At 36.6% G+C, this 12594-nt stretch overlaps 2 protein-coding genes across 4 annotated transcripts; one reads left to right on the top strand and one right to left on the bottom strand.

The window, feature by feature from the left end:
- Window positions 1-3220: 3220 nt before the first annotated feature.
- LOC113696473 (probable protein phosphatase 2C 80) lies at window positions 3221-4057 on the top strand. Its single transcript, XM_027215883.1, has one exon. The coding sequence runs from the start codon at window positions 3221-3223 to the stop codon at window positions 4055-4057; it is 837 nt and encodes a 278-aa protein (XP_027071684.1).
- A 397-nt stretch (window positions 4058-4454) lies between these two features.
- Window positions 4455-12594, bottom strand: LOC113694573 (phosphatidylinositol N-acetylglucosaminyltransferase subunit GPI1). 3 transcript variants are annotated; one of them, XM_072055510.1, is made up of 10 exons: window positions 12222-12594; window positions 11778-12137; window positions 9240-9632; window positions 8999-9139; window positions 8803-8906; window positions 8493-8714; window positions 7621-8115; window positions 5359-5789; window positions 4991-5084; window positions 4455-4823 (listed from the first exon to the last, which is right to left on the bottom strand). In XM_072055510.1, exons 2-10 carry the CDS (start codon window positions 11814-11816, stop codon window positions 4715-4717), a joined length of 2028 nt encoding a protein of 675 aa, XP_071911611.1. In that variant the 5' UTR covers window positions 11817-12137; window positions 12222-12594; the 3' UTR covers window positions 4455-4714. The 3 variants fall into 3 exon arrangements, with proteins under 3 accessions (XP_071911611.1, XP_027069210.1, XP_027069214.1); XM_027213409.2 differs by having other exon boundaries at window positions 11047-12137; window positions 12222-12593; XM_027213413.2 differs by lacking the exons at window positions 11778-12137; window positions 12222-12594 and having other exon boundaries at window positions 9240-9316; window positions 9405-9566.

Raw genomic sequence — 12594 nt, 5'->3', positions numbered from 1 at the left:
TTTTAATAATTTTAATTACAGTAATCTCAAAAAACTTTTCAAAATTTTTAAATTATATATTTCAAAATATCCAAAAATTTACACACTTAAAAATTTTTCCTACAACTTTTACAATAGATTACAGTAAAGTTTTAGACAAATACCCAAAAAACTCATTTGTCAAATGGAGCCATAGTTTCTGAAGTTGAAGATTATATCAACATTAAGAATTAGGGAATCCATACGTGTGCGTTGGATTAGAGATCTGATTTATTATGATTACACCTAAGAGATATTTGTGTAAGTTAGTTGTATTATTGAAAATTTAATTTTAATGAGGATTTTAGGACTTTTTAAACGTGTAACTTTTATAGTTTTAGTTCTTACACAAATCCAGTTTCTTGCATTTGTCAATATTGTCCACGGGGAAAAAAATCGAAATCTAATTAGCCAATTACTCATTATTGAACTCAAAATTGGTCAAGGGTCTCATCTTAAACGAATATTCAATTGTCATCATCTCCCTTGACGCCCTACTGTATTTGTTCTACCTCTACAATAAATCTTACGTTTCCCTACTTTTCTTTTAGGATTAACTTTTTACGGACTTAAAGTGCAGTGATTTTTATACACTAGCAGTTATAGATATATGTTACATGTACATGATTTGAATTTCAAATTTGAATTCAAATTATGTAACATGATTTAAAAATATTATACATTGCCAGTGTATAAAAAAATTACTTGTTTTTAACCTAACTTTTTTAGGATAAATTTTATATGCATTGGCGATAACTGTACTAGCAGGTCAAAATGCATATCAGATGTGCAAATTTTAAAATTCAACTCCAAATTAAGATGGTGTTGGTATATGCTTTAGGACCGTTGATGTATATACTATCAGTGTATATAAAATTAATCATTTTTTTTCCACAAAACTCTTAAACAAAGAAAAACACTCCAAATTCCTTCAAGAGACACTCCTTTATTTTATTCGAATATCTAGTTATAATTCAGCTCAAATTTCAGAATAAGTTGCACTATCACAATAAATAGAGGCAGGTGCTTTGTCAAATTGGAACTTTCAAGACAGCTTAAATCCTGCGTCACATGGTTGAATGAATTCGTGAGTTGGGCCTCAGACTGCACTCGACACTTCCAGTCCAAGTGACACTACTAAGTATAGCTGGGCTTTTATCATTTAACACACATCAAAATGCTAACTCTTAAACTAGTTAAAATTCTTTAGTGCCTTCCCTGAGCAGTTTGCTAATTTAAATTGGCCCATTTTGTGACAGTCAACCCAAACAAACATTGCGCATGATTTGGTTTGGGATTAGCCTGAAGGGCACAAGTGCGTTTAGATTGAATTACTTGAAAAATTTATTGAAATTATGCTTTGAGGGAGATTATCAACCAACTTTCTACCCTTTTTTAAAATGGAAGAAGCACTGTCCCAACAAAATTTTCGAATAGCCCAAATTTGAAACTTCTGTATTTAGCTTGCTCCGTAAAATTGATAATCCTCTAAAATTTCAAATATTCAAACTCAAGACTGCAAAATAATGGCTAAAAAAACTCACTGTAACTTATTGTAAATTTTTTATAACAACTTTTGGACACTTTGAATGTTTGGGGAATGGTTTAGAAACTTTTTTAATTTTTTTTTTTTCACTCTTTTCCTCCCCCATCCTTACCCCTCCCCACCAAACCCCCTATCTTCTCTCTCCCACTGCTACTAGCACCACCCCTCCTTTCACTTCCCTCTCTTTTTTTTTTTTTTGGCCCTTCATCCTCCCTATTTCTCCTTTTCCTTTCTGCTTCCCTCTTCTTCGTCTTCCTCCCTTCCCCTACTACTCCCTCTCTCCTCGTCCCGTTCACCCCACCTCTCTCCCCTTCTCTGTGTTTTCTTCTTTTGTTTTTTCAAATTAATTCTAATTATCATTGTAATTAGCACACATTTTTTCAGGAAAAGGAGAAAAATAAAGACAAACAAATGAAAGATTGGATGTGAATGAAAATGAAACTTTCAAAATAAATAGAAGAAGCTGATAATGATTCTTTTTTGTTGGATGTTAATTTTTTTTTATTTGAAAACCAAAAATTGAATGGTATTTTTGTTAGTTTTGAACTCTATATATTTTTAATTTTTTTTTTACTTTAGTTCTTTACTGTATGTTTAGAAAAATACCCATGGATATTCATTGAATACTCAAACCCATTTTGGACTTATGTTTTATCCCAAATCCAACAAATAAACGATTAGTGGGATAAAACCCAAATCCAACACCCATGAGGGTTAAGAGTCTGGATTTGGATCTAACTAAATTTAATGGATTTGGATTTGAATCAAAAGATTAACTCATACCCTACCTATTGACATGTCTAACTGCAATGGCGGTGGGATGAGGTAAGGTGGAAGTGGAAATAGTTAGGGAGGGTGGTGGTTGAAAAGGGAGATGGATTGTGTTTTTGAGTATTTTGGGGTGTGTTTTTATAAAAACTTAGGGTGTTTTTATAAGTTCTTGCAGCTAAAATTAGAAAAAAAATTGTTTAAAACAAATGAGTGAAAAACATGGGTTCCAAATACACCTAATATACCGAATAAAGTATATGAAAATGTAACAAGATAAAAATCTATAAATGGTCCCTAAACATTTTCTTTTCTTTCATTTTGCTGCAAATTTGCAATCCTTAGCACTTACATCATTCCTTTTCAAGATTAATTAAAGAGCTAAAAAACTGCCAAAAAGAATTTAGTGTAGCTTTCTACGCTAATTCTCAGTAGCAAGCTAATCAAAGAGCCAAAAGTTAGGCCATATGACGGGCCTCTTAATTTTTAGGTAGGGAAAAGAAAGTAGCTCAAAATTTTGTCCTTTCTTATAAATTACTGGCCCTATCGGTATCGGACACCTTTCGTCAATCTTTTCTCACCAAACTAATTTGTCAATATACGATTTTAGGGGCAATTAAGTCTAAACAAATATACATAGCGCTACGTGAAAAGGAATAAAAAAAAAATTAAATTCGTATTTAGATATCCGAATCCAACTGCCAAAAGGATATGCTCATAATTTTACGCGCTAAGGCATCAAGAAAACAGCTGGGAAAATATAACAGGAAACACTTTTCCTACTTGAACTCGGAAACCCTTTACTTGTATAAATCCAGATCCTGAATTTCATCAGATTACCCAATCAAAAATCTAGAGCAGGGTTTCTTTTGTTCTTGACTTATCAAGATGACGAAGATGAGAGCAACTAAAAGAAGAAAATTGGTGCAAGCTCCCATTCACGATGGAGTTCTTAAAGAATGCTGGTACCCCAGAAAAGGGTTGAAGATGGAGGCTGCATCATCTTACATTCCCAAAGACAACGAGGAAAAGCCCTTAGGAGAAGATGCCTGCTTCATCTGTGAAGAAACGCAGACCATTGGGGTGGCAGATGGGGTGGGAAGTTGGGGGAAAAAAGGCATAGATGCCGGCGAATACGCGACAGAGCTGATGAATAATGCATCCTTTTCGGTTCTTGAACAGGCGGAGGAGGAGGGTTCTGTTTGTCCCTTGCAAGTGTTGCATGAAGCTTACTGGATGACTAAGGCAAAAGGGTCATCCACTGCATGCATTGTGACCCTAAAGGAAGATTTCTTGCATGCTGTGAATATCGGAGACAGTGGTTTCTTGGTGATCAAGAAAGGGAAAGTTGTGTTCCAGTCGCCCGCCATGCAGAAGCGGTTTAACTGTCCGTATCAGCTTGGAAACGAGAGGGATACTCCGGATTCGGCCCAAGAATTCAAGGTTGATGTGGAGCATGATGATGTTTTGGTGGTGGGAACTGATGGTTTGTTTGATAACTTGTTTCCTCATCAGATAGGGTCTATAGTTCATAATTGTGTGGAAGGGAAGTTGTCGCCAAAGATGATGGCTAGTCTTATAGCAGAACTTGCTTGGTATCATTCTCTTCAGAAGGATCGTTCAACTCCCTACACCAAGTCTGCCATGGAAGTGGGACTGGTTCAGGAGAATTATTTGGGAGGCAAGTATGATGATGTTACTGTAGTTGTTGCTAAGATTGTATAGAGATCTTCATGGTCGACCAACATCAAAAGGATCAGTTGTTTTGTAAGTTATCATGGGTTCATCACTTGCAGTGTTTCTTGCAGCTCTGAAGGACTAGTAATTAAACAGAGTTCTGTGATTTGTTGAGTTTTTTGTACATATGATATGTTGCTGCTGCAATTTGTTCATTTAGGTTATTTCCTTTTTCAACTTCAAAAAACAACTTCTCTTGGAGAAAGACGAAAAGGTACTGCTAAAATTTCCAAATTCCTGAAAAACCCAAATTATTTATTATTGCCATTTGCTAATAACAATCTGATTTTCCTACCAAGATCAAGCCAGTGCCATGCAGACAACATAGGCACATGAAGTGCTATGCATTGATACCTTCACTAACAGTTATAAGCAACAATAAAAGTATATAAAGAGCATGCTTTGGAGTTGAATTGAATACATTGATTCTGCACAAAACTTTACATTCAACGAAAGATTAGTTAGTTCCTCATCAAGATTAAAGCTTCCAAAATTAATGCAATGGGGCTGGATAAACGACTCGGTTCCTTGCCATTGCTGAGAACATTGGGGTACTGTATGCCAAATTAATCAATCGAATGGTACCAAGTAGCATTTAAATCCGAAAAGGGGTCTCTTGATCATTGGGGAATTGAAGTGCCAATTTTATCTACATGCAAAGACTGCTTCAAAGCAAAGGCGCCAGTATATTTTGTAAGGCAGAGCCATCCATGGCAATCTTGAAGGATAAGTAGTCCCTGGAGCAGATAGAATTCTGCAGCAAAACAGCAGGACCAATGGAGGATAAGTAAGCAACACGGACCAAAATTTGCAGCCAAAATAACATACAAGGGCAACTGCATTAGGAACCAGGACAAAAAGTGCTGAAAAGTGGAGAGTGTATATTGATGACAAAAATAAGTAACAGCATAAGCAGCCTACCTTTTTCCTGTTAGAATACCATACGCTGACGAGCTGATAGCTGTCCTAGAAACAACTGAATAGATGTATCTGTAGCTTGGGCAGATCAATTCACCTGTGAATTAATAAAGAACCATATCAGAAATATCAAAGCCAATGATACATAGAATAGTTACTCAACAGGTTTCAAAATGAATTGCCAAGATAAATACAACACTGGCCCCAATCTCCAATAACAGTGCAAGAAAGGTTAACCAAATTAAATTTTTGAGTGTTAAAACTCGCATACAATAATCCAACATACAACAGTATTAGAGTACAATGGTTGCCTTTTCAGCAGCTAAACTGGAATAATGAGAAACACACAAATGTGAACAACTAGGACATACCTAAGCTCAAGTAGTTGCTGTGCAGAACTGAAACCAGAACAAGTGTTTTACGACCACCACTTCTTGGGATTTTTGGTGACTTCTTCGACAACGAGCCGTTTAGTTCAAGGGGATCAATTACTGAAGGAACAGTTGTTCCATGTTGACGACATACAATTTCTAGCCATATCCCAGAAGGAAACCTTTTCTTCCGCATCAACCAAAGAAAGGCGCTGTTATATGGGGTAGTATGAATAACAGATATGCTGACCTCCATTACTACACAGATAAAACTGATGACTGTGTTCATGATGGTAAAGAATGTGTAGAAGACAGAGGTGGTTGGCAATAGAAGTAAGAGTGGTGTAAAGAGAAGAGAGCCAACGACATGTTGCTCCACAGTGTAATCATAGCTATCTAATCTCTGGCGAAGAGGATTCCACTTCCTTCCCCTGCATTCAGTTCAACCGAGTGAGAAAATTTCAAAAAAGAAAATAATAACAATAATAATAATACTCCCTCCGTCCCAAATTTAAAGTCGTTTCTTGGGACTGCAACTTTTTATGTACAGTGGACAATTATTGGCAACCGATGCTTTACTTCCAAATTTACCCTGCTGGAATTGCATTAGTCAACTAAAGTTTGTGTTTTTCAAAGAGTCATAATTCTGTGGGGCCCACCTCAATCAAATGCATCTCTTCATACGTTAAGGACACGCATCAATAGTGGCCTTATAAACTGGGAGTTATCCTGCACACTCTTCGAACTTCTCTAAATGGGAATAAATGGTGGGTCCTATTAAATTTCTTGGGACTATTTTACATGTGCACAACAAGGGTAAGAATGGAACTCTGGAAGGGAAAAATTTTAGCATGACTCTAATTTTGGGACAATGAAAAAGGTGAAACATGACATTAACAATGGGACGGAGGGAGTAATAATTAAGTACACACAATTTTCTGCAAGTCTTAGCATTCAGTACATGACAGGTGAAGCAGATAATATTTCAATGACACAATTTGTACTACTTACAAGAAAACAACTGCAATTAATATACATTTATTGGGTGAATTTATTTAACATCCAGATACACGAGTTAGCAGGTTGGTGGAGTTTTTAACAACGCTATATGCATTTGAATAGGTTCGATTAACTTAAGCATAGATAATCCTATCTAATTAAAAATGACAAAGGGAGCCAAAAGTCAACTTCATAAACAAGTAGTTGCATCACTTCCTTTCTGCATCTGAGTGATTCCTACAGCTCCAAAGCATTTTATTTCAGCAACAGGCTAGGTTCAGAAAACATCCATTCCATTTATCTCACATTGAATGTCAGTTGGCTGCTCTAACAAGTTTATTTGCAAAGAACATTGGATGGCAGGTAAACTAAGCACTGTTGTTTAATCAAAAACTTTCATTAGACATATATTAACAACAAATAAGGATTATATCCCTAGTCAATGTTGCACACCTGGATCAGTTATAGATTTATGAAAACAGAGGGAGGGAAAGGTTCACAAACATAAATACTTTCAGGTGTGAATTTTAATGCATCCAAGTAGTCATACTCCTACCTAGTGTTTGAACTGTTTTAAAGGGAACAAAGAAAGAAATTCAAAGGTTGGTAAAGGTATTCAGCAGGCACAGGGTGGTCACTAATCAAAAAATAAACTTTCCAAGGTAGAAAAGTAATTGATTTCCAATACACAGTCATCATTATAAACAAAACTCACTCTCTTAATTCAAATATGTTCAAAACTATCACACAAGTTCATTTACATGCACAGCATAATGATCTGGGAATTTTTAGAAATAACTTAGTAGTTGCTGATTTAAGCATTTAATCAATAAGCAATGAAACTTGAATTAACATGTTACCCAAAAAGATTATTTTCCCCAGCTATAACAGAGGCTTCATATAGAAGAATTTTGTAAAAGGCCAGTCTCGGTACACTGGAATTCTTTTGTCTAAAGAAGGGGCTAACATAACCTCTATAATTACTCTCTCTGCTCCATGATTTAGAAACTTATAGTTTTTTATTTTGCAAAACAAATCACAGGACAATGATATTAAGAAACACAAAAGTTCAAATGTGCAACACCTGAGTAAATTCCTGCCTTTACAGAAGCTTAAAAGAAAAGATAGTATCTTTCAATTTAAGAATTTTCTGTAGCTTCCAAAAGTGCTCTCCCTTATCTGTAAACCAAAATTGACAACTACTGAGTCTATACTTAAGGACAGTAACCATCTAATTACACAGTAGAACTCCATAAGTATTACCTAAAAAGACGCCATAAAGCTGCCAATGCCTGAATCTGCTGTGAATAGACAAGTGAGAGTATCCAATGAAGGACGAAAACATGTCTTGTTACGAGTGAAATCAAGTCGATTATCAGAGCAGCAGCTGTGGTGAAACCAAAAAGAATCCCACATAGAGAAATAGCTTTAGCAATTGGTACAAGGAAAAAATCCATAAACGACCCAAGTGTAGACCAAATTTGAATCGTGTTCAGAGATATCATGCCAAGTACTCCAGCAAGCTCAGTGTTTAATTTGAAACCAGCTGGATTTCCCATTAGCCAAACACATCCGGTACGCAGCAAATAGTTTGTGACATCAACAGCAAAGTTTGAAATGAATAGGCAAGCAGGTTCTGCTTGATACCATAATGAAATGCCAAATAAGTTTCCAAGAAGAACATCAACCACTAGACATGACCAGATGGAATGCCTGCGTAATGCCACTTTCTCTGAATATTCAATGCATGATTCAGACCTGTAATAAATCCAAATAATGAGGTGATAATGGATCTCTCAAAATTGATACTGACACCTAATGATGTCAAACATAAAATAAATCACAAAGACTATTTTGTCGACTGTGCAATTGCCCAGAACAAAGAATTATTTTATGAGTTCTTTATAGGAACAATTGTTATAGTTGTACAACCTCAAGCAAATCATCGACATTCTTTGTAACTTGATCAGGCAAATTTTAAACTTGAAATTCAAACATGAGAAAAATAAAGAATAAATTTTAGTTTAGCAAGAGGCTGAAGCCTTAATGAATTTACATTTTTTAATACTGCGTAAAACGTGTTACAATAACAATTCGAGAATAAAGCTATTAAGGAAACACAATATTCTTACTACCTATGACCATGACCTCGGAGTAAGATTGGCCAATAGAGGAACTGGGAGCAGCGTATGCCAATATTCGTCCATGTATTGTTGAATGCTCTCACTAACACCACATCTATGCCTATACATGACATGTAACTCAGAAGGATATGGAAAGACTGAAGGATGACGTAAACCGAAGTTGCAAGCAAAGCCACAAGTGCAGCAAAAAATTTCCATGTAAAGGTAGGAAACCTGAAAAGTTATTTAATAGCTGTTATGACCAGCTAAGAAACAAAAGCATCAATGGAACTAGGAAAAATCAATATATAGAAGACATTACATCCATAAAGGCTTGAAATGACCAGCGCAACTCTTCACAGGCAGCTGCCTTTCTGAAAGGATCTTAGCAGCATGAGCACTGTTAATAGCCAGAATGACAGTGTCCTGTATCAACAAAGGAGCAAATATTACTGAAGGAAATATAATTAGACAGTATAACTGCTTTCGAGATGTATCAACTTCAACACTGATATTACCAGATCAAGATATTGCTTCTTCTGCTTGAGATCTTCAAACCATTGGGGTTTCTTGATAGAAGATCTCATCTTCTCAGACAAACTCCGAGAACCCAGTGAATAGTGGTGGCTACTAAATTTTGGAATTTCATAAATGATAACCTAATATGCAGCACAACAATGAAGAGATTAGGTACTACAAAAACTAAGCAGAGAGAGGAAAAATACAGAGATAAACTTCAAGTGACCATGACTTACATACGTGGAGATCTAACTGAGAAATGGTTTCCCCATTCCAATGCAGGTGATGCAATTCTGGAATGAGCTGCAATTTTCGACCTGTAGTTTGAGGAAAACCAGAAATAAGTTGGAACCAGTTCTCATTTTGTACAAAAGCCAGCCTAAGCTGTTCCAGTAATGCATGAACCTTGTGGCATCCACATGCATGAATTCCATTCTTGCCCACAACTACACTCTGGCTACCAGGGAAGGTTTTCCCACCATCAGTTGAGCACGTCTGAGTAACTGTTTTAGTTAAATTCATTTCTGGCTGACCATTGCCACTTGAATCTGCTTCACAATAACCCAGCACGGAAAGTGTACATTTATCTTGTAGAGATAGAGGCATGTTCCCATCTGTTTGATGAAGAATTTCCTAAGTTACGAAAGCAGGGTCAGTTATAATAGCTTGTCATTTCAAAAATGTATATCCTAGACAACCAATATATGAAATAAACCCTATTCACAAGTTTAATTGAACAGGATTTATGCAACAAAAGTGCCAGTACAGAAGTAATACGATCACACATCAGCCTCTCGCTAAATCTTTAGAATGACATGATTTGGCAAACTATAGTCAGCAGAAAAAGAGTCCAGTTTATGTGTTTAACCCTTCTGCTAAGTTAGTAAAGAAATCAGGAAATCTCACTGAAATTTCAACAAAGCCAACCATATAAAAATCTTCATTGGAGAATTAATACTGAAACAGACTATTATCAGGGAAAGCTGCATTTCTAGTCTGCACAAATTAACAAGAGGCTGATTTGAAAGTTTAGAAACTGGGAAATTGGCAAGCAAAATTGTCCATCCACAACTTCTTCCCAAGAAGATGTTGAGGCAGGCTCAGAGTAAGTCTTCTTTGTTAAGACAATGCAGAAAAGACCAACCCCCTCAATCAAGAGGTTTAGAATACAGTTGCAAAACTGCAATATCAGTTAAGTGTTTGTCTAATTAGCAACCATCAATCTGTTAACAGTACCAATGTAGGCATTTCTTCACGAAAGATTCTTACAACCACTATCATCAGAGATGCAGTTCAAACAGAATAACCTAATAAATTACCACAAAAATATTCACAATTTCCGCTTATTCTCACCATGCCCCTCCCATCCCCCGTATACAATAAAAAAATCTTAATATGTCCCAAATAATGGATTCTTAATAAGAACAAATGAATTTATGAAGTTTAAACTAATTGAAGGAAGCAACATATTAAGACTAATAGTCACTGAGTAACTGACAACAAGAATGGACATCCTTCTAACATCAAGATCTTCCTCACAAATCAATAACAATTATATGCCACAAATAATGCCACAGATCTTCCTCAATTATATGCCACAAATTTCAATTAATGACCGTTCCGGCCATGCAATTATTACCCAAACAACAACTGACTACTGGTTGACGACGGACTACAGGCTGGAACTATCCAGATTAAAACTCAACTTACATAGCCAAAACTGATATGATCAAAACAACCTTAACTGAAAAACACTAATAATCATCAGTAAATACAGAAAAAAATATACAAAGCGCAAAACCCACGACTCACAGCGATAATCAACTCTCCAGTAGATAAAGAAACAAAAAATTGGAAAGATTATTCTGGGGTACATTTGTACATACTGCGAATCCCAACTAATTAAAACAATAAACAAAATAGAACCCATTTCTAATCATCCATAAACATAGCTAAGTCAGCTAAGAAAACAGCATAAATCAGTGATAAAAATCAATCTTGATTTTTAGAGCAGTCCGAAATGTTTCTGAACTAATTAACTAATTACCTGAAGATTTACAGAAGAAGAAACAAGTGCAGAATCCTCCAAGCCAAAAGCGACGACGATATCGAGGGAGGGCTCCGAAGAAGAAAAGGAGGAGGACTGGGAAGAAATGAACCAACCGAAGAAAAGAGTGAAGGAGTGGGAAGGAGAATGGGGTTGAAGGGTTGAGGAAAGATGGGCTGGCCACCATAGCCTGCATTTCCCTCCTTTTTTCCCCATAAATCTAATTAACACAGACACATTTTCTCTGAAACAAGAAATTTTTTGGCCATTTTGGGAAGGAATGTTGGTTGAATTGGGTGAACAAAATGTGGCAAAATCAACTTCCGTGAGGGTTTAAGAACGTAGGCGGAGATGCAGAGGAAGTAGTGCAGCGTTTCTTCTCTTCTTTACTCTATTTTTTTTTTTTGCTTTTTTCTTGTCCCTTTTTCTTTTTTGGTTCGGGTTCTCTCTCCCTTTTTTTTAGTTTTCTTTTTTTTTTTTTTAAGTTGAGAGAAAGGGTGTAAATATATGAGTGAATGGTCGAAATGGTCACTTAACTATTTAAAATGGCACCCTTTGGTCATCAAACTTTTTTTGTAGCCAAAAAAGTCACTAAACTCACGTAAACGCACCAGCGAAGTCATTTTACCGAATTTTAGCGGTGAATCATCCGGTTACAAGGGTCTTGAGTTGAATAAATATTCTGATATGGGCAAAAATGTCCAAAAGATTATTGGGGCAAGTGAACTCACAGATTGTTTCATTCCCAAAGTTGACCAATCGATCGACATTCACTTCATCTTTTCCGGTGAAGTTTACTAGCTGGGAACACTTCACTTTTCAATTTGACCCAGCGTAGAAGTTTACTGGTTGTGACCGAAATTCACTCTCCTCTCTGTCTCGTCACTTCCGACCTCCCTACTATCCCTATCCGCCCCACCACTAACCCCGACCCAACATCCAACTCCGATGACGATGACCCTTTGAGCCCATAGGTTTCATCACTGCTTTCTCAATTTGGTCTCTCGAGCCATACCCATTATTTGCTCAGTCTTCGATTTCCTTCGCCAGCCACCTAGCTGAGTTGGAAAGAGTCTTGGCAGTTCCAATGACTACACCCAGCCAAAAAAAAAAAAATGTTTACCCAGAAAAATGTTTTTTTTCTTTTACAGAAAAAGAAAAGAACAGAATGATACTTTTTTTTTGTATTTCCGCAGCCGTGTGCTCCCATCCGTCACCAGTGGGTTGCCGAGGGCAGCCGTTGAAGGGAGTGCTGTGCTATCCCATTCTTCGAGAAAAGAAAAGGAATAAAGCCTTCTGCTAGTCAGCGAGCCAGTTACACGGCATACGGGTTTTCTTCTTTTATTTGTGTTGATCTGAGCACCGCCCTAGCGAACTATTGGGCTGAGGGACCCAGCCCAGACAACTTTGGAGTATAGCCTGACTGCCTGAGTCACTTCCAATAGCTTCAGTCAAGCTCTTAAAATACAAGAAATCTCAATTTGATTTCAAAGCAGCAGATTTTACTGATTCACTTCCTGTCCTCATCCCCATCCCCCTCTCTTCATG

The sequence above is a fragment of the Coffea arabica genome, chromosome 6e (genome assembly GCF_036785885.1).
Source record: "Coffea arabica cultivar ET-39 chromosome 6e, Coffea Arabica ET-39 HiFi, whole genome shotgun sequence".
Classification (NCBI taxonomy): domain Eukaryota; kingdom Viridiplantae; phylum Streptophyta; class Magnoliopsida; order Gentianales; family Rubiaceae; genus Coffea; species Coffea arabica.
Note: the sequence above shows the minus strand (reverse complement) of the source record. Positions and strands in the feature narration are given on the sequence as shown.